Source organism: Tympanuchus pallidicinctus, unplaced genomic scaffold (genome assembly GCF_026119805.1).
Source record: "Tympanuchus pallidicinctus isolate F22 unplaced genomic scaffold, pur_lepc_1.0 scaffold5, whole genome shotgun sequence".
Classification (NCBI taxonomy): domain Eukaryota; kingdom Metazoa; phylum Chordata; class Aves; order Galliformes; family Phasianidae; genus Tympanuchus; species Tympanuchus pallidicinctus.
In genome coordinates this window covers 63,264,604-63,291,688 of record NW_026294769.1, presented here as the reverse complement: position 1 = coordinate 63,291,688, position 27,085 = coordinate 63,264,604, and the positions used below count along the sequence as shown (strand labels likewise).

The 27,085-nt window shown below is 43.9% G+C and overlaps 1 protein-coding gene across 1 annotated transcript in view; it reads right to left on the bottom strand.

Annotated features, from left to right (window-relative positions):
* Positions 1-20,820, bottom strand: part of DEPTOR (DEP domain containing MTOR interacting protein) — a 95,861-nt gene extending 75,041 nt beyond the window's left edge. Inside the window, exon 1 of the mRNA XM_052703643.1 lies at positions 20,610-20,820. Coding sequence (XP_052559603.1) covers positions 20,610-20,638 — 29 coding nt within the window. The 5' untranslated portion in view covers positions 20,639-20,820. The remainder of the gene's footprint in view (positions 1-20,609) is intronic.
* Between the last annotated feature and the right edge of the window lie 6,265 nt (positions 20,821-27,085).

The window sequence follows — 27,085 nt, the reverse complement described above, 5'->3', positions numbered from 1 at the left end:
CAATCATTCCAAACCTGATGTCTCTCCTCAACAGTTAGCTGACATAACCCCAAAGGATCACATTTCAGAGTCAAGAGCAAGAATTAAGCTACATAAATTGACCTGTTTGGATGTTTCTAGCTTGTATGTTTTTAATGCACAGACTGCTACAGAAACATGAGATCTAGCAAAAGATTAAACTGTTCTGGTCCCCCTCCCAGGGCAGACTGACCTACAAGATCCTGACACAGTGCTGAGAGCTGAAAAAGCACATGAGATCCTTACAGCAAGGTTACTTAGAAGGAGAAAGACTTCCCTCAAGGTAAACTTTGGGAATCATATGAATATATACACATATATTTTGTATAAACATAGGAATAATTTCAGGAACTACTGTTTATTTTATATGTGAATGCATACTTGGATTTTACCTTAGTGTGACTGCAGTTAAGTGGTAAGAGTTGGACTCAGTGATCCATATTAATAATAGAATCATAGAATCACCAGTGTTAGAAAAGACCTCCAAGATCATCCAGTCCAACCATCCACCTTCCACCAATATTTCCCATTAAACCACTTCCCTCAATACAACACCTAAACGTTTCTTGGACACCTCTAGGGATGGTGACTCCACTAGCTCCCCGGGCAGCCTGTTCAAATGCCTGACTGCATTTTTGGAGAACAAATTTTTCCTAAAATCCAATTTGAATCTCCCTGGCACAACTTGAGGCCATTCTGTCTCATCCTGTGAATGCTACCTGGGAGCAGAAGCCGACCCCCACCTCACCACAGCCTCCTTTCAGGTAGCTGTAGAGAGCAGTGTCTCTCCTGAGCCTCCTCTTCTGTGAATGGACAACCCCAGTTCCCTCAGCCACTCCCCATAAGATTTGTGCTCCAGACACTTCACAGCTGGACATGCTCCAGGACCTTGATGTGTTTCTTGTAGGGATGGGCCCAAAACTGAACACTGTACTCAAAGTACAGCCTCACCAGAGCCGAGTACAGAGGGATGATCACTTCTTTGATCCTGCTGGCTGCGCTGTTTCTGGTACAAGTCAAGATGCCATAAGAATTCTTTTCAAGTTGAGATATTCCATGATTCTGTGGTATTAAGGTAGCTAGCTAAGATTAAAACATTCCTCATCCAAAAGTGTGTCAAACCTTTGAGCTGGAGCCCAGCGACATCTTAAAACTCATCCTCCACAACATCCAGAGTAACAAGAGCTGCATATGTCTGGTTGAGAGTTGGTAGCACAGGCAATGGGGAAACTCAAGTCTTCCAGTGGTGGTGACAGCAGAGGCTCTCTGCTGTCATACATACAGCAAGGGACAAAGCCACACATTTGAACCCCAGAGATCGTGGCAATGAGACAGGACCCTGTATTCAGGTTTAAAAGCAATTCTAGTGATTTGCGTAAATTTTCTTGTTGCATTGAGTAAATATACAAATGGTAAAACATGAATGCCTACAAAGTGAAATGAGAATATTGCTTTCAGAATTTATAGAATATTACATCTGTGGCCTAAATTTTGACTTGATAAATTAATTTAAGATTAGATAAACTAATGCCTTAATCCAACTAATTAATTTAATGCAAACTTAATTTAAAGTGAGACATTCATATGAACAATTTACCAGTGTTCTTATGTGCACTTCTTCCTTCTGTGGCATTGTTCACATAAGATTGATCTTTCATTGCTGGGATGACTAGAGCTTTTGAAACAGGAAAATGATGGAGAAATCATTAAGGCATTGATTAAGGTGTTGATTATCGCATGCAAAAGATGGTGAAGCACTTCAGGGATAAAAGGCATTGGCAAATGAGCTGTTCGATTGGTTTGCTGTTCTTGTTTTCCTAACATGTTTTGTGTAAGAGCCATCACATTTAAAAGTACCTGGTTCTTCTCTTACTCAAGAAGATAGAAAAACATACGGTTTGGGCCTTTAATTGGTCTCCCTTCTAAGCAGATTTTGCAGCTCTGGAAAAAGGAGTGCATGTGTGGTTTCATGTGTTTTTTTGTTTGGTTGTTTTTTGGTTTTTTTTTCTATATTCCCATGCTTATTTGCAAAGAGATCTCATTTGTCTTTGTGTTTCAGCCAGTTAACTTCCTTAGTACCAGAGGTCTGGCAAAGGAAAGCAGAGAAACTACCAGGTATTGTCCAGCCTGCCCTCCTCTTTTCATGCTATGTATAATAGTATTTCCCATTCTTGGCAGTGCACAGATTACATTCACTGCTGTTCATTTGCTGCTCTGAGCTTGAACAATTTAAGTTGTCTGCTAGAAACTGGTTAGAAGAATCAGTGCTTGTATGATTCAAAGGGCTGAATGCATCTGGCCAGGCTAATTTTAGTCTTGTGATAAACCACAGGAAAAGTCAGCAAGTTTTCACACACACCCACCAAAAAAAAAAAAAAAAAAAAAAAAAGCATATTCTATACTTCTCTTTTTGCAATATAACATCCAAGTTCCTGCAAAAGTCACCATGGTGAGATAACAGGAGGATCTATCACAATTAATGTCTAACATTTCAGCACGAATGAGACTTGCATCTGTTCAGATCCTCACACTTCATGTATCGCTGACCTGGCAATCATTATAACAAGAAGATGAAGTACAGAAAAAAAGACATTTTGATCCTGAGACATGCAGAGATGATCTAAAAGGAGCTTTCTGAGCCTGTCCTTTGTCCTTACGCAGCTTTTCCATTTCAAGTTAAATACCCAGGTTCTCTCTGGGTCAAAGATGCTGAGACTCGTATGCAGGCTGACGTCTAAAGCACTACCATGAGGCAGATACATGTTCTAGGGCTTGCTCCTGTCAGTGGAAAAATATTTTATGAAAATAAACAGCTTCAGTAAGAAAAAAAAAGAGAAATCCATATCAGACCTGTAGACTCGATAACTGCTGATAGAGCACTCTGCTAAACTCGCATTTTTGTTAGCCAATATGGTAATTGATTTCTGCACTCTCAGTGATACCATTCAATCTGTTACACTGGAGTCCCTCTATGTATCTATTATGTGTCTGGAATGGTTTCTAATTTGTCTTATTTTTCATCTTCATCAGTTTTTTAATAATTCCTAATTTTGGGCATCACAAGAATATTTACCTGACAAAAAACACCTGTAAAACTGGTAGGAACATTACTTTTTAAACATTTCATATACATTTCCATTAGTTCTTTCATTTTTGTTGCTTTGTTTTCTCTTATTTTATCCTGCTCTTAATTGATAGTAATTACAAACTCATGCAGCCTGAGCTGTGCCACATTGCACGTTTAGCCCAGGTTACAGTTCCGGATTTTCGCAGTAACCAGATTAGGGCTGGGAGGTGTGAGTCAGATGGCAGGCATGACTTACAGCTGAGAAGGAGCTTCTTTGTAAACCACATCTCAAGTGTGAAGACAACTCCTGTATTCTAAGTGGTAAAAGACAGCTTCTAAGGCTGTCCTCCACCTCTGTGTTAATACGCCCTGGTATCTGGCTGCAGGATTGAAAACAGTTTTGCTTAAACCATCGTGGCTTGACCTGGTGGCTTGACTTTGCATTGAACCCAGCCTTGAAAGCTTATGCACATTTAGATAAAAATTGCTCTCCCTTGGGAAGCAACACCTGGGAGTCCAACCTGCCTGCTAAAACAGGTTCCCTATGATAGGTAGCATAAAGTAGGCAGATGGGTCTTCAATATCTCCGTACAAAGACACTCCACAGCCTCTCTGAGCAACCTGTCCCAGTGCTCCATTACCCTTACCATAAGGAGGTTCTTCCACATGCTAGTACAGAACTTCCTGTGTTCCAGTTTTAGGCCATTACACCTTGTGCTATCGCTACGCACCACCAAGAAGAGCCTAGCCTCATCCATTTTCCTCTAATCTCTCTTTAGATATTTGTAAACACTGATCAGATCTCCAAGTCAGTCTTCCCTCCGCCAGGCTGAACTGACCCAGGTTACCCAGGCTTTCCTCATACAGGCACCACTAAACGACGTTTTGTCCTGCCACTGGGTAGGGCTGTGCAGCACATGGTGCTAAGGAACACAGGCCTGCTCCTCAGGTGGAGGGCAGGCCCTCTGGGACACAGGCACAGCACACTGCAGTCATGCCACCACTGCCACAAGATATCTGTAATGCTAAAACCTGAGTTATCAGGTCTTCTGGAGCATCTGTATCCACCAGCACCTGTTCTCACTGGCCTGACTGGTTCCTGTGAAACGCTCTATGCATTGACCATGTGCGTAATCGCTCTGCCACCCAGTGGTCCTTGCAGGCAATTGAGTATCAAAATACCTGTCAGAACATCGTTGTGAACTGATGCTCGACAAAGGAAAGGATTGTTAAAAGAAGCAGTAATTTTAGAAGGGAAAAGCAACTGTTAGGAAGGGAAACAACTGTTTACATAGGTTGAATAGTGAATAGGACCAGAGGAATGGTTTCAAACTGAGACAGGGGAGGTTTAGGTTAGATACTAGGAGGAAGTTTTTCACACAGAGGGTGGTGAGGCACTGGAACAGGTTGCCCAAGGAGGCTGTGGATGCCCCATCCCTGAAGGCATTCAAGGCCAGGCTGGATGTGGCTCTGGGCAGCCTGGTCTGCTGGTTGGCGATCCTTCACATAGCAGGGGGTTGAAACTAGATGGGCATTGTGGTTCTTTTCAACCCACGCCATTCTGTGATTCCATGACTCTATGAAAAATCTTTAAACAACACAATCTTTGCATAGGATTGCAAATACAAACATACTCAACTGTCATTTATATTTCTACAGACTGAACACAAGAATAACTACTTCAAGATAGTAAAAATAAAGCCATTAATATACTAGTAAGTTACTATTCTCTTTCACAAATGTTTCTCACAAGTAGGTGCTTGTCTTGTGTTCTCAAAATATTTAAAGATCTCTTGGAGTGCTGAAGCAATGGGATAAGCTTAGGAGAGCATTCTTCTAAAACAAACCAGATACTGCATCATGCTTAGATCTTTCAAAATGATCAACTATAACCAGTCCTTCTATTGCATTACAGAGTACCAGAAATCCTTGCAAAGAAACAGCTTTGCTGTAGCTCTGCATCCAGGAAACTGGGTGCCACAGGAGCTGATGGAAGGAGGCACATACAGAGGCTGCTTTGCTGAAGCAGGACCATAGCAATCTTCTCTCATAAGAACAAATTCTGTTCTGTTGAAATATAAAACCTAATAGCAGTATTGTCCCGGCAGAACTGCAGTGGGAGCACCGTCCTGCTCTCTGTAGCCCAGCAGACAAGAAAAGAATCAGTGATTTTGTCTGGAAAGAAAACTTCAGCAACACTCGGGAAAGTGGGATGAAATGAGGAGAAAAGGCACATGAAAGAACGTGAAAAGGAATGAGGAGAATACATAATAAAGAAGTGAGACTTGAGCTGAAGAGGGAGAGAATCAAGTAGGGATGAGAAGCTGGAAGAAAGACCAAAGCAACTGAGCCAAGCTGAGACAGAAAGTGGAAGGAATATATTTTCTTTGTGATGTCCATCAGAGCTTTTCCTCCCTGTATTACGCAGTCTTCACAGTGGGATGCTGTCTGTCTCCACAGCAACCAGCAGCCATGAAACCTTTCTTCCCTGCCCGCATTGACTGCTCTCTGGAGAGGAGCCCTCAAATGTCATTGTTAGAAAAGTCAGAAAAGACAGTGTAGAAAACATTTCAGAACACTCTCTCACTGCATATCTCCAACACAGAAAAGAGTTGGCCACACCTGTACATTTCTTACAACAAATTTGGCAGACCCCAGCGCCCAATCGCTTAAAAACAAAACTTGCACAGACTTTTCAGTTAAAGATTCCTAATTGTCATCATTGCTTTTGATGTTTCATTAAAATTATTAAAATGTAGATCTCCAAGGAAGGCTTGACAGGCAGCATCTCACCTCAGGCCTCACACTGCATCAATTCACAAGCAGTTCACAACGAGAGTGGCTTCATCATCCTCTTACTCAACAGTTTCCTAAGCAAATGCAGTTTGGCTAGGCAAGGCCCGTGCCAAAACTGTGACGTGTAGATGGGAGAAGATGAGACTACAAGGATCTCTCCTAACTGTACAGGCAATAAAACTATTTTTTGAGTTGGGCATAATCACAGATTTTCACCAATGCATCTGTGAAATGAAAACAGAGTTACTCTTGTTCATTGATTATAGCTTACCACGTGATATCAAACTGTTCAGTATCTCATGACATTAATGCCCCTCGTGATACACTCACTGTTAATCATTACTCAGAGTTGTAAGAAAATTCCAACTACTCATTGACTCAATGGGAAAATAAAATGCTTCATCCCACAACAACCTCTGGTATTCAGCAGGAGGAAAAAAATACTGCAGATAGTTAGGATTTTCAGAATAAAATGTTGACATATTTGCAGAGTTTTTTGCAGTTTCTTGTCAAGCAGGTGGTGTGGGACTAAAACGCACAATCTAGTCCCTAAATGGTGTCCTTAGTGTGTTGGGGAGCAGGGTGGAAGGGGAATAGTCTGCTCCTCCAGCCATTTGGCACCAAGAGGAAAGCTGAGAACGACAAGGTCAAGTTAATGTCATTCTTGGAATATTTGGAAGGCTAAAGCCCGAGGTTTAATGAGAGTGATGATAGAGAGTCAGGGGTGGTTTGTCAGGTGCTGCAGCTCACTGCCAACACATTCAATGGACAATAAGGAGCAGATATGCTGCAAGTATGGTACTGGTAGAGGATCAGGGTCATTGTATAAAAAAGACATATGCAGTATAGAGTGTTATACCACAGTCATGAACCTAGGTTAAAACTGATTAAATTCTCAGAATTCTTCAAAGTAATTAAAAAAGATGCTAATAAACTCCTCAGCTTTTCCTAGCTAATGTCTTGTGGGACTGTGAGCCAGAGAGGAAGGATGATTTATGAACCATGGGACTCTAATCAAAAAAGCTTCTGTCCTGTAGAACAATGAATCGTAATATATGCTAATTGCTACAAAGGGAGTTTCTAGGCCATAGGAGGGGAAATCTTTCCTTATTATTATTTTTTAATTCTTCCAGACCACAGAATATTCTCAACTGGATGATCTCCTTCTCCATACTCATCCAATTTCCTCGGGATTTGCAAAATGTCAAAATCCTCTAACTTATTTAAAAAAAAAAAACAAAATTACACAGAAACAGATATTTGTTCTACAGTTTCTTGATCATGCCAACACTGATTTTGATTGACAGAATTTTTAAGATGTGCTCATCTGTATTGTTTTAATTTGCTGTGTGTAAGGGCCTCCTATGTAATGCTTTCCTGACATTGTCTTCATGGTATTCATCTGAATTTTCTTCCTGTTGTTTTACACTGTCATTTTCCTGCGTCAGTGCACTTCTCTGTTGCATATTCTCCCACAGACGGAATATTGGAAGCATATTCCTGACTATTTTATATTTTGCAAAGTCTGCTGTATATTACCTGGATTTTATTCTCACGTTCTTTTATTATTTATTATTATTATTATTTTAATTTCAGACTCATGCAAATGTAATGAGCATGTCATTTGCAGAACTTTTTGCTGTGATGTACTTGCAATGCATAGCCCTAGCAATATCTCAAAACTATAAATACATAAACTGCCAAAATAAAACTTTCTGAGGTTAGTACATACTGTGCAGATACTGGTTAATCAGGAAACAAGGGCATGTGTGAGAACTTGACAGATGATACAGAATGATGTTTATTATGTCACTATTTGTAAGATCTCCAGACTGAAATTTAGCCACAAAACACTATAAAACACTTTTGGGGAAAAAAATATATAATAATAATTAAGTGTATCTATTATACCTTCTTCTGCTTTATTGCTTATGGCAAGAGTTCCCTTCATGAACACCAAATAAAGAGGCACGCTGACCTGGCCATTGCATTGTTCACACTAATATTTAAGTCTGATCACATGTTTATCTTCTCCTAATTTGAATGTAACTGTTTTGCATTTCTCTGTTATCCCACTGAGACGGAAGAGGAAGTGCTTATCTCAGTTAGCAATGAACTCTCTGGTTTCTCTAATAATTGTTTCCCCATTTGAGTCTTGGACTTATGTTCTGCTTTGTGGTGCTTTCCTGGTTGACATTCTCAGATATCAGTATTTTACAAGGACATGAGAATAGACAGTAATCAGTGCCTACAACATAGAACACATGAAGTGCTGGTCTCATTTGTTAAAATTAAAAGAAACATCTCTTACTCAAGAATCAATTCCAATAGTGAGCAGAAAAGTGATTCAGAGGGTCTGAGTTTGTGTAGGGTGCTGAGTTATGACTTAAAGCCAGAATGCTGTGATTAATAGACAAACACATCACAAAGGTTAACCTTTCTGATTCTTTCTAACTCTTCTGTGGATTGCATTAGACAGAAGGGGTCATTCATTTTGACTTCCACAGAATCTCTCATGTTCCACGATGTGTTGTAGAGTAAGTTTTTTTTCTCCTGTTATCCATAACTTGTTCCTTTCAGTGGTATTTGCCACTTCTCACAGAATAGATGCACATTTTTCCTTAAATTCATAATTGCTTATACATCTGTTGTATCTTCTTCTTCTAAATTTGTCCCAACTGAAATGATCTAACTAGGTTAGTCTCTTTTCTCTGAAAATCAGATGTCTCAGGAGGCCCTTTTTTACTCAGGAGGTATCTTGTGTAGCAGCTCACAGGTCAGAATATCATGCTTTATTCAAAATAGGCATACACAATGGATTTATACAGTGGCATAGTTATAGTCTGGTGTCAGGTTGTTGTTTTTTCCTTGCTTTTATTTTTTAAGACTGAAATGTAGCACACAGTGTAGACAGTTATTCTACCGTTGTCTCACAGAAGTCTATGACAATTACTGAAATGTTATTCAGAGGTTTGCAGCCACATCCACAGGTCCAGCTCCCATGACCACCTTCTGTACTGAAACATGATGGACGTGTCAACTGATGAATATTTCCCAGCAATGAGGAAAAACTGTTCAATAGGCAAAAATGTAACGTTCTCATTAATGTTAAATATTGCAGATGGCATTTGAACTGAAAAAAAAAAAAAAAGAAAAAAACCCTAAGCCTTGAATTAAGTTTTGTGAGGCTCTAATCAAGCTGAGCTTCTCTTGTGGAATAATTTCCAGCAACTGTAACTGTGAACTGTGTAATTATCAGCAGGCTGATAACTCATTGTGGTGTTCAACTTCAGTGCTCTGCCAATTTTTCCAGTGCTGCCTTTGCTATCTTTTATTTTCCTAGCCACCTATGTTGTGCTTTGAAGGTTACTCAGAAGTTTCTACTGTGTGTTTCAATCTTCTTTGACATTTAAATGCCCCACTACATGTAGGGGCATCTTGTCCCAGATTTTATTATAGTTCCCAAATACATGAATTGAAATCACACTTAGAAAGTCATCCTCCTAATGTCATGCCTGATGTCTAGAGCTTGATAGTGGTGTAGCGTTACAACGAATGTTATCTCACAGTTCATTGTTTCATGTCTTTGCTATGGAGCTTTGGAGTTATTTGAACCTACTTTCTTTGATTTGTCACAGCCATCCCTGATTTATTGTGTGTTCACATCCTTGCTGTTTATACCCTTGCTGAGCCCTTGATGAGCCCTGGGAAATATTATACAGTGCCAGGAACTTCAAAGGCAAGACTATAGTAATCTTCAGTGATCCATTTTGTGCTTTGCTAACTTCTGTCAATGTTAGTCGACAACATTCCATTAACAATAATTTCCATTAACATCAGTCACTTGAAAAAAGCTAATCTTGCTTGATAATTGACTTAACTCCTGCCTCCCCTTCTGAGGCCTGCTGAGGATGCAGACTGTTCAAAGCTTCACACTGGTGAGAGATCACATCCTGAGAGTGATGGTCAGTTGCTCAATGTCCAAATAGAGATGAGTGATGAGTGGTGTCTCTCAGGAGTCAGTAATAGGACTGGTACTCTTTAATTTCTTAATCAGTTACAACAATAGTGGGGTTGAGTGCACCCTCATCAAGTTCACAGATGACACCGAGCTGTGGAGTGTGGTTAATACAACCAAAAATTGGGATGCTGTCCACAGAGACCTAGACAGCCTTGAGCTGTGGGCCAAGAAGAACCTCATGAGGTTCAACAAATCAAAGTGCAAGGTCTTGCATCTCAGACATGGCAAACATGTTGCCGCCAGTACAAGCTGGGGAATAAAAGCATGGTGCATACCTGTGCTGAAAGCACTTGTGGGTACTGGTGGATGGGAAGCTGGACATGAGCCAGCAATGGGCCCTCACAGCCCAGACAGCCAACCGTATTCCGGGCTGCATCAAAAGAAGCATGGCCAGCAGGGTGAGGAAGGTGATCCTGCCCCTCTGCTCTGCACTGGTGAGGCCTCACCTGGAGAACTGCATCCAGATGCAGAGTCCTCGGTACAGGAGAGGTCATAGGACCTGTTGGAGTGCATCCAGAGGAGGGCCACAAAACTGATCCAAGGGATGGAACCCCTCCCTTACAAGGACAGGCTGAGAGGGGTGGGGCTGTTCAGCTTGGAGAAGAGAGGTTCTGAGTTGACCTGAGAGCAGCCTTTCAGTAGCTAAATGGGGACTATGAGAATCACACAATCACAGAATCACCCAGGTTGGAAGGGACCTCAAGGATCATGTAGTTCCAACCCCCCTGCCTAGCAGGGCCACCAAACATACACATTCAGATCAGGTTGCCCAGGACCCCGTCCAACCTGGCCTTGAACACGTCCAAGGACGGGGCATCCACAACCTCCCTGGGCAGCCCGTTCCAGGGCCTAACCACTCTCCTTGTAAAGAACTTCCCCCTAACATCCAACCTAAATCTTCCCTCCCTCAACTTGGATCCATTTCCCCTAGTCCTGCTGTTATCAGCCCTTTTGAAGAGTTTACTCCCCTCCTGGGTGTAGGTTCCCTTCAGGTATTGATAGGCTGCAATGAGGTCACCCCGCAGCCTTCTCTTCTCCAGGCTGAACAAGCCCAACTCCCTCAGCCTGTCCTCATAGGGGAGGTGCTCCAGCCCCCTGATCATCTTAGTCGCCCTCCTCTGGACCCTTTCCAAAATCTCAATGTCTTTCTTGTACTGAGGGCTCCACACCTGGACACAGTACTCCAGATGGGGCTTCACAAGAGCCGAGTAGAGAGGGACAATCACCTCCCTCTCCCTGCTGACCACCCCTCTCCTGATGGAGCCCAGGATCCCATTTGCCTTTCGAGCTGCCAGAGCGCACTGCTGGCTCATGTTCAGTCTCTCGTCCATCAGGACCCCCAGGTCCTTCTCTGCCGAGCTGCTCTCAAGGACCACTCCTCCCAGCCTGTACTGGTGCCTGGGATTCTTCTGGCCCAAATGCAAAACCTTGCACTTTGCAGTGTTGAACCTCATTAGGTTCACCCGAGCCCAGCCCTCCAGCCTGTCGAGGTCCCTCTGAATGGCATCCCTTCCTTCCACCGTATCAACCGCACCACTCAGCTTGGTGTCGTCAGCAAACTTGCTGAGGGTGCACTCAATTCCCTCATCGACGTCATTAATAAAGATGTTAAAGAGCACCGGTCCCAAGACAGACCCTTGGGGGACACCACTTGTTACCGGCCTCCACCTGGACATAGAGCCATTGACCACCACCCTCTGTCTGTGGCCTTTCAACCAATTGCTTATCCATCGGGTCGTCCACCCATCAAATCCACTTCCCTCCAATTTGGAGATGAGGATGTGGTGGGGGACCATGTCAAAGGCCTTGCTCAGGTCCAGGTAAATGACATCGGTCGCCTTCCCTTCGTCCACCAATGCCGTCACTCCATCACAGAAGGCCACAAGATTAGTTAGGCATGACCTTCCTTTGGTGAAGCCGTGCTGGCTGTCTCGGATCACATGCTCATTCTTTATGTGATCGAGCATGTTGTCCAGGAGGATCTGTTCCATGATCTTCCCAGGCTCGGAGGTGAGACTGGCCTGTAGTTCCCCGGGTCCTCGCTGCTCCCCTTATGGTATATGGGAGTGACGTGACCCTTCCTCCAGACATCCAGGACCTCACCTGACAGCCACGACTTCTCAAATATGATGGAGAGCGGCTCGGCAACCACCTCAGCCAGCTCCTTCAGGACCCTGGGATGCACGCCATCCAGCCCCATAGACTTGTATTCATTCAGTCTAAGGAGGCACTCTCGGACTTGCTCTGCCCTAACAGTGGGGAGAGATTTACCTCCTTGGTCCCCACATAGAGGTTTGGGGATGCAGGACTCAGAGATGTGAAAAAGACTAGAATCCTGGCCACCAGTGAAGACCGAGGTGAAGAACTCATTCAGCAACTCAGCTTTCTCTTCATCTGTTGAAGCCAGTTCTCCTTTTAAATTTACCAAAGTAGGTACGCCCGTTTTGGCCTGTCTCTTCTGGCCAATGTACCTGTAGAAGGTTTTCTTATTGTTTTTCACGTCCCTTGCCAAGTTCAGTTCTGCCTGCGCCTTGGCTTCCCTGATCCCACGTCTGCAAGTCCGGACGGCATCCCTGTACTCTTCCCAGGTGACACAGCCTTGTTTCCAGAGCTTGTACACCCCTTTCTTCACCCTCAGTTCTCTCAGCAGGTCCTTGCTGAGCCATGCCGGTTTCCTACCTCGCCTGCCCACTTTCTTATTCAGAGGAATGGAGACCTCTTGTGCTTCCAGGAGGGCATCCTTGAAGAGCTGCCAGCTCTCCTCAACATGCTTGTCTTTGAGGGCAGCACGCCAGGGGATCTTGGCCAGCAATCCATTGAGTAGCTTGAAGTAGCTTGCCCTTCTAAAGTTCAGTGTCCTGATCCTGCTCTTTGCCAGGCCCACATCACTTGAGATCACAAACTCAACCAGGGCGTGGTCGCTGGAGCCCAGGCAGCCTCCAACCTTGACGCCTTTGATGATCTCCTCGGCGTTGGTGAGCAGCAGGTCTAGCAATGCTTCACCTCTGGTCGGTCTGTCCAATACCTGAACCAGAAAGCTATCGTCAATGGATTCCAAGAGCCTTCTGGAGCTCTTGCAGCTCGCCGTGTCATTTTCCCAGCAGATGTCCGGATGGTTGAAGTCCCCCACCAGGACAAGAGCCCGTGAGCCAGACATCTCACGCATCTGGAGCAAGAAAGCCTCGTCAACAGCCTCCCCTTGATCAGGTGGTCTGTAGTATACCCCTAACACCAGCTGACCTATATTAGTCCCATCTCTAATCCTAACCCACAGGCTCTCAACCTGTTCCTGACTGTTTCTCGTAGGGAGCTCCTCACAGTTTATCCAATCTCTGACATAGAGAGCAACTCCCCCACCCCTCCTACCTCGCCTGTCTCTCTTAGAGTCTATAGCCGTCGATGGCAGTATCCCAATTGTGGGAGTCATCCCACCATGTTTCTGTGATAGCAACAAGGTCATAACTTTACGAATGCATCACAGTTTCCAGTTCCTCCTGCTTGTTACTCAGGCTGTGTGCATTGGTATAAAGGCACTTCAGCCGGGCTATCCATCTCGCCACCTTTATAAGGGATCTAGGATCCCCTAGAACAGCAGCATCCCCAGCATCCCCCTGCCCTACTCCTTCCCTATGCACTCTGCCGTCATTGCCCATGGAGTTTGGTACAAGCCCTCAAATGACCCGTTCAACCCCAGTAGCCCTTATTTTGTCCCCTTCCCCCTTCATTCCTAGTTTGAAGACCTGTCAATGAGTCCAGCTAATTCTTCAGCTAAGATCCTCTTACCCCTCAGGGACAGGCTGCATGCATCAGCAGCCATCATGCCAGGTGCAGTGTAAATTGCCCCATGGTCAAAAAAGCCGAAATTCTTGCGTCTGCACCAGCTCTTAAGCCATCTATTTAAGAGTTGGGTATTTTGGATCCTCCCTGTACCTTTCCCTGACACCACGGGCATAGAAGAAAAGACCACCTGCACCCCAGCACCTTCAAGTATTCGCCCCATTCCCCTGAAGTCTTTCTTGATAGACCTCAGGCTTTCCTTATCAACTTCCTCGCTGCCAGCCTGAATTATTAAAAGTGGGTAATAATCTGAAGACCGAATCAACCCAGGAATTTTCTTTGAAATGTCCCTGACCCGTGCCCCAGGAAGGCAGCACACCTCTCTGCGGGTAGGGTCGGGCCAGCATATAGGGCCTTCTGTTCCTTGCAGAAGGGAGTCACCTATGACAATCACCCTTCTGTCCTTACGGGTAGAAGCAGTCTTGAGGCTTGGGGGCGACCGCTTTGCCTGAGGCAACCTCACGGGTGAACCTGTCTCCACACTCTCACTCGTTCCCCCCCTCAAATTCCAGGGCCTCAAACCTGTTACGCAGAGGCACCTGGGGAGCCGGGGATGGTCGGGATGGGGGATGCCCCCTCCGCCGAGCAGGTACCCGTTTACACTCCTCCACCCTTCTCAAATTGCTGTTAGGGGGAAGAAAGGACAGGGGGCTCGCTGAAACGCTGTCAGCTGGCTGGTTCCCCTTTAGCAGGTGTTTGTAAGGTGGCAGGGGCTGACGTGCTCCGTGAGGAGCCTCGTCTGTGTGCCGAGAACCTGAGGTTGAGAGGGACTGACACCACCAGTCAATCTCCCTCTCACACTCTTTTACAGTCCTCAGCCTCTCCACTTCCTTCTTCAGGCTAATCACAAGGCTGAGCAAGTCATTCAATTGCGCACATCTTATACAAGTGCTGCCTCCTTCATGTGGCATTGCAAAGGCCAGGCTGTGGCACCCCTCACAGCCAGTGACCTGCACACTACCATCTCGTGATGGTATCTCTGTTCGGCTTAGAGAAGTCTATGGATAGAATAGACATAGAGATCTATGGAGGCTGCACATCTCTGCCGTGCTGCTCCTTTAAGTTCCACAACATGTATAAAGTATGTTTCTCAGTTGTTCATTCTTTTCCCCATAGAATAAATATAATTAGGAACAATTTGTGTAGTTCTGAAATAGCTAAAAAATCCAAGAAGGCTATTACTTCCTGGAGCAGGTTCTCACAGTGGAAACATGGAGATTAAGGATGCGGTGGCCACAGACTCCCTGGTCTAGGACTAACAAATCATGACAGTGAAAAACACATCTTCTAATTAAGGATCCTTAAAGATAACTGAAGGAGAAAATAATGGAAGGAAGGCAACAGAACGGCAGGGAAATTACCAATCCCCTACCCTTTCTGCTTCTGTTTTACCAAAGCAAATGAAACTATCAGCTCTGCTGAGAGTAACACTAGTAGAATATTCTCCAGAAATCAGCATGTCACTCTAAAGGGATCTCCATTAACCAGGACTGGAATGAGCCTTATGCTTCAATACTTATCTCTGTCTCTACAAATGCTAAATACGTTAGCAACTGTTGGAAACAGGATGCTTTAGCAGAGAATGTGTACTGCTCTCCTATGTATGGAGCCCTTCAGTACTTCCATCTCACATTTCACTTTAGAATCCAGAATAAATGCTATGCATTACATTCCAGTTACTCCCGTAATAAAAGCATGCACACACAAATCATAAAATTCTATCACTGTTACATCTGAAGTGTTTGTGTACACTGACTGCACAAATCAGAAGCTTTTGGTTTGGCAAAATCTTAAAGAAGTGGATCCTGTTGTTATACGTTGCTGCTGGTCCTTCTTCGGTGCAAGCTCTGCATGAGGAAATACCCTTTGTAGGGCTTGTAAGATTCTCAAGAGTGTATTTCCTAGAAGTGGTGCCATAATAGGTGACAGTGCTCGGCCCGGTGATGGCACAGCCCTCCGTGACGCTGGAACGGTTTTCTCCATAGCCATCACAAAATCTTCTGCTTTTATTTTAACAGAATTGATGTCCAGTTGCAATTTCTCACTACATGAGTAGATCATAGGATAGCGTTGGCAGAGGGCACAGAGAGCAGCCTCAGCACACAAAGATTTTATATCAGCTCCGCTGTACCCTAAATAAACAAAGAATTAAGTGTTACATCAGTCTCAGGCAAAAACATGAGCCAAAGTCCAGGTTTCCAAGATGCAACATTTAAAGAATTCGCAGTCCGAAAAACAAGTGGGTTAACAGAGAATTTAAGCTTTTACTGCACAGCATGGAAGTTTTGTTCTGTGACTGACTGCCTGGTATCCAAGGCCTATGAAACAGTTTCCTAATCACAACTTTGTTCTGGGGCAAGATGCCTCAAACCCATTCAATGTTCTGAGACAACAATGACAGCAACAACAAAAGGGATGCAGATGAAAGCAGCTGATTTTGACTGCTGCGAAAGCACGCCAGCTGCCTAATGGACTGGTTCTGCAGCACAGCACAGCAGCTTGGGTACCGCTGGGTACAAGATCAGACTCCTTGGAACTCAGTCACAGTCACTAACACGTTTTGTTTTCAGTCTTACCAACGCATTCTGTAGCAAGCTCATCTATAAAGGTGTTCAGCAGCTTAGGAGTCCAGTCACAGGTATGGATCTTGAAAATTTCTTTTCTAGCCTGGAAACAAAAAATTGTTGCATTTCATTTTGTCCTACGTTTCTCTAAAAACAGCAACAACAAAAGAAACAACACTCCCTCAAAAGCTTCATAATACTACAAACAGTTTGCTTATCTGCTAAACTTTTGGTGCAGTTGACACCATAGAGGGAAAGGATGCCATCCACAGGGACCTGGACAGGCTTAAAAGGTGGGCCCATGCCAACCTCATGAAGTTCAACAAGGCCAAGCACAGGGCCCTGCACCTGGGTTGGGGCAGTCCCAAGTACAAATACAGGCTGGGTGGAGAATTGCTTGAGAGCACAGAAGGATTTGGGAGTGTTTGTTGATGAAAGACTCAACGTGAGCTCACAATGCACACTTGCAGCCCAGAAGGCCATTTGTGTACTGGCATGCATTGAAAGAAGTGCAACCAGCAGGTTGAGAGGGGTGACTGCCCCTCTGCTCTGCTTTTGTGAGACCCCACCTGGTGTATTGTGCCCAGTTCTGGGGCACCAACACAAGAAGGACATTGAGCTGCTGGAGCAAGTCCAGAGGGCCACAAAGACAATCAGAGGGCTAAAGCATCTCCTCTATGAGGACAGGCTGGGAGAACTGAGGCTTTTTAGCATAGAGAAGTCTCCAGGGAGATCTTTTAGTACCTGAAGAAGGTCTACAGGAAAGCTGGGGAGGGACTTTTTATAGGGAGAAGGAGTGACATGACAAGGGGAAATGGGTTTAATCTGGTAGAGCATAGATTTAGACTAGATAGTAGGAAGAAATTCTTCACTGTGAGGGTGGTGAGACACTGGAACACGTTGCCCAGTGAGGTTGTGGATGCTCCCTCCCTGGAGATGTTTAATGCCAGGCTGCATGGGGTTTTGAGCAGCCTGGTTTAGAGGGAGGTGTCCCTGCCTATAGCAAGGGGATTGCAAGTAGATGATCTTTAGATCACTCCCAACCCAAACCATTCTATAATCTTATAGTTAATTTAATAGGTTCATTTTCAAGCAGGAAATCTAAGAATTCTAAGTTTATTTGTCTTTTTTTCTGAGAACCTGCAGTTAAAGAAAGGGCAATTCTAGCTTACATAAAAGTTTCCAAAATATGTGGCCTAATGATCTTCAGCAAAAAAGCGTAGAAAAGAAAAACTATCATGAAAAGCATTTTTTATTTTCCCCCTCCAAGAAATTTCTCTTAAATTTGGAAAATTTCATGGTGACAGTCCCATCAGTTCACTGCACTTGCTTTTCTGTCAGTTCATTCAAGTAAAGTAATTCTAGTACCACTCTTCAAGCTGCTGCAATTTCTATAAAGAAAATAAGTAGGACTCAAACTATACACCAGTTTTAACCTTGGTTAATCACTGCCACTGAACTAGAAGCTTCCCAAGCCCTTCCCCTCTGCAGCGCACTTCACACCTTCACCCAAGCCTCTGTCAATATGAAGCAGAAAGAATGTCAGCTATTATAGGTAACTCCCAATTAGAACAATCTAATGAAGTACGCCTCCATCCACTCATAAGTGAATTACTGAGACCAAGAGCAGAATTTCAAGGTGAAAATGCCCAAGCAGATTGAGTAATTAAGCAAACAAAACAACTTTGGGTTGTAAAACGCTGGAATAGGCTCCCTAGGGAGGTGCTGAGTCTCCATCCCTGAACGTGTTTAAAAACCATTTGAATGTGGTGCTCAGGGACTTGACTTTGCAATGGGTTGTTAGTTAGGGTAGTATAATTAGGTTGTGTTTGGACTTTATGATCTCGAAGGTCTTCTCCCACCTGAGCAATTCTTTGACTCTATTACTTTCTCCAGTGAGTACTCAAAAAAGGACACAATTCTGTTGATGATGCTCATTAGTGACTCATTTTAAGACACACAAAAATAGGTAAGGTAACAAGACCTTGTGCTAGTATTGAGCAAGTGAACTGTTCTCAACTGTTCTCTCAAATAATCTCAAGTTCAGGAGCACCGAGCTACAAGTTTTCAGGATAAATTAATGAGGAACACAAAGTGGTCATCATCGCCCTCCCACTCCCAGCAGATTCTACGTAGACACAGAAAACATAATACCTATGAATCTGGTCTTGTTTACTGGACCGGACAGGAGCAAGACCATCAATCTCATCAAGGAAAATAATTGAAGGCCTCATGCGATATGCCTAGAGTGAAAATCAGTAATACTGTAAGTGTAAAACAGCACTGTTTCAAGAGAAAACACATGAAAGACATTATGGTTGGCATGTCACTGAAACTAGATGTTTTTTGGAGTAACATCAGGGATCTCTACTTGTTGACTTGGAGTATCTGACATAAGTAACAGAAAGCATCAGTCTACATCAACCTACCGTGACCAGGTGACAGGAAACAAATCATTCCAGTAGTTGTTACAGCTATTTGGCAGCCATAAAGAACAAGCAGAACTTAATTCAATTACAGGTTGTGGAAGCAAGCCTCCTCTATGAATTTAAAGAACCCTGCTTTCAGACAGCATCTGTTTCCCTCTGATCTAAAGCCATCATCTCTTGCCTCTTGCAGCCTTCTCTGCGGCTGTTCTGGTGGGAGGAAATTTTTTTTGCTTTGAAAGCTTTTCTCATTTTGATCTTTTCCCATTTCAAGTCTCTGATCCAAATTATGGAGGCACTGAAAAAGCAAAGGCTGACATTCCTATTTCAGTGGGGAAAAGAGCCACCAACAACCCTAACGAAGTACCCAAAAGAGGATGCTCTTAATAATGTTAATCACAGAAAATCACAGTTTCAACTGGGAATGGAATATACTGCATATTTCAATCTTACCTGATCAAATAATAAACGAAGTTGCCTTTCGGATTCTCCGACCCATTCACTGAGGCAGTCTGCACCTTTTCTCATGAAAAATGCCACTCTCCTGTTCCCTTGGCTGCACTCATTCGCAAGGGCACGTGCAACCAGGGTCTTTCCAGTTCCTGGTGGACCAGGAGTTAACAGATGAATCACCAGGCTGCTCTTTAGCAATACGCTCCACTTTCACACAAGTACGCTCTCACTTTCACACAAGTATGGATTTGATATCAAGACTTGTTAGTAAAGCACTTAATTCTCTCTTAAAAAGCTTGAAGTTACAGAATTTGGCCTCATAGACCATCTTTTGCTGGTGAAAAATGAGAAAGTCTAATGCTGAATAGAAAATTTAAGAAAATAAACAGAAAAGGGTATTCTGCATTTTCAGATATACATAACCGTCAGCTAAGAAAGCACTAAATATACTGCTGTTTGAATAAGAATTTCAGTGAATAAAGAAGTTTTTGAAAGGAAATAATCTGAACTTACGTTTCCATATACCATGACTGAGTTTTGATTACTAAAAATATAAGGATAATCAATCAATCTAATAACCCAATTTCATAATTGACAAGATTAGCTACGTAAGAAATGGACAGCTGCTGACTTTATCCCAAGCACAACAAACACCACAACATTCTTGTTGTAACAAGCATTACAAGTGATGATACCTGAGGACTTCATAAAAGGTGAGAAAGACAAGCAGACTTCCAAGAACCAAATCACAAATGACTTCCATTAGACCATCTCCTCCTCCTTACAAACTGATCAAGCCAACTTGTACATAAAACTCAAAACAAAAAACACCCCAACCCAACTTTATAACACTAAGACACTTTGGAAATACATTCTCATTTCACAGAATTTCCAACCTGCAGACAAGCAATTTTTATGCACGACAAGGCACTGCTTATGTTTGGAAGCTATATGTATGCACGCTCTCTCCATCCATTTTAAAGAAATTATTTTTTACTCCTACTGAAACAACCCCTCACTGTTGCCAAGAAGCAAGGAAACATTAATAACTCGGTTGAATATTCTCCTGAAAACAGTTAACTTACAATGAATAGTTTCTATCAGTTACCTTGGAGGCTGAATTTTGAATCTCTCAAACACCTCCGGATAAAGCAGCGGAAAAACAACCATTTCTTTTAAAGCTGAAATGTGGTCACAAAGACCACCCACGGCATCAAATCGCACCTGAAGATCAATTCAACAGAACACACGTTGTTAACAAAGTTAGCAATTTGGATGAAGGTGTCACCAGAAGTTATACATCAGCAACAAGGAAATGTTCTGGGCTGTTTCTGAAGTTGCTTGACAGAAAACCATCAAGCATAGCTGCAGACGGCCCATTACTGAAAGCCTTCACAAACACGGACGCAGCAAATTAAACCACTCACCGAACTATCGATCTGCATTGGATCAACATCAGCCAGGCTTTTTCCAATTTTCACTCGATCCTTGCGAACTCCCTTCAGCTCATTCTCCTCAAGGTTTACTGGAAGACACCTGATTTCAATTAAGGACAAAGAAAAAGCTGCCTTATTTCAGACGTAGCTAGAATATTTGTTTTTATGACAAGTGAACACAGAAGATTTTATTAATTAACATCACCTTCCCTGGCACCGAGGTAAGGCTAACAGGCCTGTAGTTCCCCAGATCCTCCTTACGACCTTTCTTGTAAATGGGAGTCACATCGGCAAGCCTCCAGCCTTCAGGAACCTCACAGTCAACTAGGAGCGCTGACAGATGATGGAAAGCGGCTCGGCTATCACCTCCGCCAGTTCCCTCAGCACTCTCGGGTGGATCTGGTCCTTCTTCAGTGCAAGCCCGCGCCGCCATCTTGCGTCTCACAAACTACTGCACTTCTTTTGGGGCGGGGGGGCGGCGGCCGAGCCGGGAACTCCCAACGCCGCCCGGGCCCTCGCCTCGCCGCCGCCCGCGGCGCGCACTCGCATCCTCCCGGCGCCTCGCTGCCCCGGGGCGGCCGCGCGGGGAGGACGGGCAGCGGCGGCCGTGCCTCTGCCTCCCTCGCAGGGAGCGGGGGCGGAGCCGCTCGCCGCCCCGCCGCCGCCCCGCCCGTCGGCGGCGGACACCCGGCGGAGGCCGGTCCGGGCCCGCGGCGGTGCCCGCTAAGTTAGCGCCCGCCTGTCAGCTTCTTCCACCCGCGGCTTTCCGCACGTGCCCGGCCCTGAGCGACGGCGGCGCGGCGCGGTCCCGAGCCGCCGTGCCGCGGGCGGGGGAAGAGACGACCCGCACAGCCCCGTGCTCTGGCTAGAGGTGGAACTTGGACATCTTTCTCCAGCCGTCTCGGACACGTCGCTGTTAGCTGCCACCGAGATACTTTGCAACGCACCGTGCTTACATGGTATGTAGGCTGCTCCGAAAGTCATGCCGCCCGCTGCTTTCCTTGGAAACGACAACAAACACAAAGAGCACAGTAACACCGGAGGACAGAGCAAATTCTCAGCTAAGAAATGCTATTTTTCAACAGCCACACCATCAGCTATGTATTTTTGCCAGCAGTGAACGGCTGCACGCTGCGCTCACAGAGATGTGCACTACTGGAGCTCACCTGCCGTTTCTCAGCGTTTCACCAGCCACCACCTCCCTGTGCTCACATCCCATTTTGGTGTCCATAAGCATTCAGCAAGCATCCATGCATGTCAGTGCCATTTCTTCCACGTGGAGGAATTCAATTCCACCCCTTTACTTCATACGGACTTCTGTATCAGACACCATTCTATCGGATTGCCCCTCTGCTGCCATCTGCCACACGACAAAATGTAACAGCAGTGGTGGGCAGGTTCAACTGCTGTACCACCTCTGACCGTGTTGGCCAACGTTATAGAATAGGAGGCATGACTTTGGGAGCAGCCTTTCCATTTCCTCCATCACTATTGGCAGCTTTGGCTCAGACCCTACCTGTGATTGATTCCCAAAGGAGAAAAAGCAGAAAGTGGCTCGTGGGAACCGCTCACAGTAACAGGGAACAACTCATGGCACAGTGAGGCTTCTAAGTTTCTAAAACTGTAGAAGTGTGCTTTGTTACTGAGATGAACAACAGGAGATGTTTGTGCATAGCCTGAAGATCAAGTTTGTGTGAGAGGAATGCTCCTGGTTCTTCCTTTCCAGTCACTCCTTGTAAGGATGAAATCTTTGAGCTGCCATGCAGAGAGCTGACTGCATACGATTGTATGGTGATAAGGGACGAGGCACAAGAGTGCATTGTATGCAGCTCAGAAACTCTTACAGAAAAGACTGGGGATTTCTCCACTCCATCTCCATTACAAAGACATTTCCAACAAAGTCACTCAGAGAATGAGCTCAGCAAACCCCATGCACACCCCAAACAAATCTGTGATACTCACCAAGTTACAGAACAAGTAATATACATTAATGTGTGAATTCTGAATGCACGCTTTTCTTCCTCCTGCCTTCGCTATTGCCGCATAAGCAGTATAGCATAAACAAGGTAAGCTACTCCCATAAAGCACTTCTTTTAAAGTCTTCAGACTCATACTGTTTTTTAAGATTTTTAATGAATAGAAAGAAACAAATGGACATTCATTTCTCATTAATACTCATCCAAACAATACAGAGGAAAAAAAATCCCACATAGTTTAGAAATGTTGGCACACACTAGAAAGAAACAAGAAAACACACATAAGAAAGCACACTTGGGGATTGCACAGTTAGGTATTTGGTGACATACCAGCAACAGATACTGCTACATATTTCATCACGATACAATTGTTTTTTGAAAACAAAACCTTCCCCCATCTTACGTTAATTTAAAAAGTTGTCACATTAATTTTCTCCACTGGTTTGAAGAGGAATTGACCTCTAAAACAGAGTCTTGCTCTGATATTTCTTACATATATTTTTGGTGAAATACAGTTCATTTTTAAGAAATAAACAAATAGATTCTCTCTTTGTCACTAAGAAAATTATTTACAAATATAATTCAACTAATAATTTACATTAAATTAATAAATATTAAAAATACTATTTTCCAGTATAAAGATTGTCACTGTTAGAAGCAAGACCAAGCATCATGTTAGGAAGTTTCAATACCAAGCCTGGCTTTGCCTCTCAAGCTGGGATTTTAATTGTTGAAAATATGCCATAGCAAAAAATCTTTGTGGAAACGTTTTCTCCCAGACTGTCTTTCTGTTGTTAATTCCAGGAAAGCCACCTGAGATGCTATCAGGCAATTTAAAAAAACAAAACCAAAAAAGTCTCTGAACTGCACTAAGAGTTTTCTAAAGGCATTGGATTTCACATGTCAGAATCAGACTTGTTTTAAAACCCTCACATACCGTGCTGTACAATATACATCACCAGGGATTTGTGCAGAAAAAAATATGTATCTGAGAAAGGATGATATGGGCTTATCAATTTATCCATCCTTTTCTTTTAAGAAGAGGCACTGGAAGCATCTGGAAGACATTCACATCTACATTGTGACAAAGGCACTGACTGCAGTACTTCACAAACCACACAACACGAGGTTAAGGTGCTGTGCATTGCAGAGGACAGCTGAACGCACTGATCTCAGAAGACCGTACTCCTCCTGTCTGAGTTCGCTATTCATCACAAAATATCAACAAATACAGGGAAAGAATACAAAATAAAAACACTTAGAAAGGCTTTCTGAACATTAAAAATATACGTTAAGATAAACTTGTTTTATCTACATAAAGTACTGACTTACACACAACAATAACAGAAGAACATCCAACGAAAACAACTTTGCAGAACAGAAATCAAGGATGTCACAGATCACATTCGTGCTAAGGCTTTGTTGACCTCACAGTCAGCAAGGAGCGCTGACAGATGATGGAAAGCGGCTCGGCTATCACTTCCGCCAGTTCCCTCAGCACTCTCGGGTGGATCTGGTCCTTCTGCACCTGGGTTGGGGCAGTCCCAAGTACAAATACAGGCTGGGTGGAGAATTGCTTGAGAGCACAGAAGGATTTGGGAGTGTTTGTTGATGAAAGACTCAACGTGAGCTCACAATGCACACTTGCAGCCCAGAAGGCCATTTGTGTACTGGCATGCATTGAAAGAAGTGCAACCAGCAGGTTGAGAGGGGTGACTCTGCCCCTCTGCTCTGCTTTTGTGAGACCCCACCTGGTGTATTGTGCCCAGTTCTGGGGCACCAACACAAGAAGGACATTGAGCTGCTGGAGCAAGTCCAGAGGGCCACAAAGACAATCAGAGGGCTAAAGCATCTCCTCTATGAGGACAGGCTGGGAGAACTGAGGCTTTTTAGCATAGAGAAGTCTCCAGGGAGATCTTTTAGTACCTGAAGAAGGTCTACAGGAAAGCTGGGGAGGGACTTTTTATAGGGAGAAGGAGTGACATGACAAGGGGAAATGGGTTTAATCTGGTAGAGCATAGATTTAGACTAGATAGTAGGAAGAAATTCTTCACTGTGAGGGTGGTGAGACACTGGAACACGTTGCCCAGTGAGGTTGTGGATGCTCCCTCCCTGGAGATGTTTAATGCCAGGCTGCATGGGGTTTTGAGCAGTCTGGTTTAGAGGGAGGTGTCCCTGCCTATAGCAAGGGGATTGCAAGTAGATGATCTTTAGATCACTCCCAACCCAAACCATTCTATAATCTTATAGTTAATTTAATAGGTTCATTTTCAAGCAGGAAATCTAAGAATTCTAAGTTTATTTGTCTTTTTTTCTGAGAACCTGCAGTTAAAGAAAGGGCAATTCTAGCTTACATAAAAGTTTCCAAAATATGTGGCCTAATGATCTTCAGCAAAAAAGCGTAGAAAAGAAAAACTATCATGAAAAGCATTTTTTATTTTCCCCCTCCAAGAAATTTCTCTTAAATTTGGAAAATTTCATGGTGACAGTCCCATCAGTTCACTGCACTTGCTTTTCTGTCAGTTCATTCAAGTAAAGTAATTCTAGTACCACTCTTCAAGCTGCTGCAATTTCTATAAAGAAAATAAGTAGGACTCAAACTATACACCAGTTTTAACCTTGGTTAATCACTGCCACTGAACTAGAAGCTTCCCAAGCCCTTCCCCTCTGCAGCGCACTTCACACCTTCACCCAAGCCTCTGTCAATATGAAGCAGAAAGAATGTCAGCTATTATAGGTAACTCCCAATTAGAACAATCTAATGAAGTACGCCTCCATCCACTCATAAGTGAATTACTGAGACCAAGAGCAGAATTTCAAGGTGAAAATGCCCAAGCAGATTGAGTAATTAAGCAAACAAAACAACTTTGGGAAAGCTCCGAATACATTCCATCACCAGTCATGATAAAAGGTTTTATGCAAGCAAAAAGTAATTATTGAGGATGTACACCACTTCCTTCACCTTCAAGATGAGAGAACAATAGTTTAAAGCCAATTTGCATTTTCATTCCTTCTTAAAACATGCCAGTGACAAGCAACATCCTGTTTTTCTTGACCAGTCACAGTGAAACCAATTGGGAAGCTTCTAGTTCAGTGGCCTTTCATCCAATCTGCACAACTTTTTGCTATGAAATCGGACTGTGTCACATTAGCATTAAGGTTGTATTTACTTTCTGACCTCTTTATTTGGGAGGCCAAAGAAGAAAAAATACAATTTTTATTCACCGGTTCAGTAAGTTTTGATACAATCCACATGACTTCGTGTTGTGTTCAGCTTTGGGCACCTCAATACAGAAAGGACACTGAGCTTGCTGAAACAGGTCTAAAGAAAGCCAACTAGGCTTGTGAAGGGCTTGGAGAATATGGCCTATGAGAAGCTAGTTAAAGAAACTGGGGCCATTTAGCCTGGGGAAGAGGAGGTTGAGTGGAGACCTTACGGCTCTTCTCAAATAGCCGAAAGGTGATTGCACTGAGTGGGGTTGGCCTCTTCTCACTGGTGGCAGGTGACAGGATGAGGGGAAATGGCCTCAAGTTGCACCAGGGGAGGTTTAGGTTGGATATCTTTACTGAAAGGGTTGTAAAGCGCTGGAATAGGCTCCCTAGGGAGGTGCTGAGTCTCCATCCCTGAACGTGTTTAAAAACCATTTGAATGTGGTGCTCAGGGACTTGATTTTGCAATGGGTTGTTAGTTAGGGTAGTATAATTAGGCTGTGTTTGGACTTTATGGAGAAAGAAAGGGAGAAACCCTTCAGCATGATCTGTTGTGATAGGACAAGGGGAAATGGTTTCAAACTAAAAGAAAAGCCACTTATGCTGGATGCAAGAGAAAAGTTTTTTTTACAGTAAGGGTGGTGAGGCTCTGGAACAGGTTGCCAAGAGAGGGGATGGATGCCCTGTCCCTGCCGGTCAGCTGTACGGGCTCTGAGCACCCTGATCTAGCTGTAGGTGTCCATGCTTATCATAGGGGAGTTGGACTAGATGGTCTTTAAGACTCCCAAGTCAAACTAGGATTCCATGATTTTCTTCCAGTTAGGTATCTGATAAGTGACAGAGCTTGTTAAGACACAAACTCCATTAGTGTTGACTTTAGTTCCTTGATTTCTCTTTAGTATTATTCTGCAGAGAGGAGAAAGGAGAAGCAGCAGGCATGCAAGGTGATTGGAAAATACAAATGAAAACTACTACAATTCAACTTATTTAAGCAGTAACAGAGAACTTTTACTTGATGGAACAGTGATTTTATGATTTTTGTTAAAGGAAATGAGTCTGGACACGCACCAGTGAGCACCTGCTCATTACTAGAGACTGAAAGCTAAAAGCGCTTCTGGCTTCCTATTGTACACAGTGGATTGATTTCCAGCCTCCGCGGAAACAAAGCCTGAACGCAGAATAGATGCCAAAGCCTCACACAGCGGACTTGAGAAGGCCGATTCCGAGCAGCCCCGTGTGCAGCCGCCCGTCCCACCAGCTTGAGCCGACTGCTGCACCGGC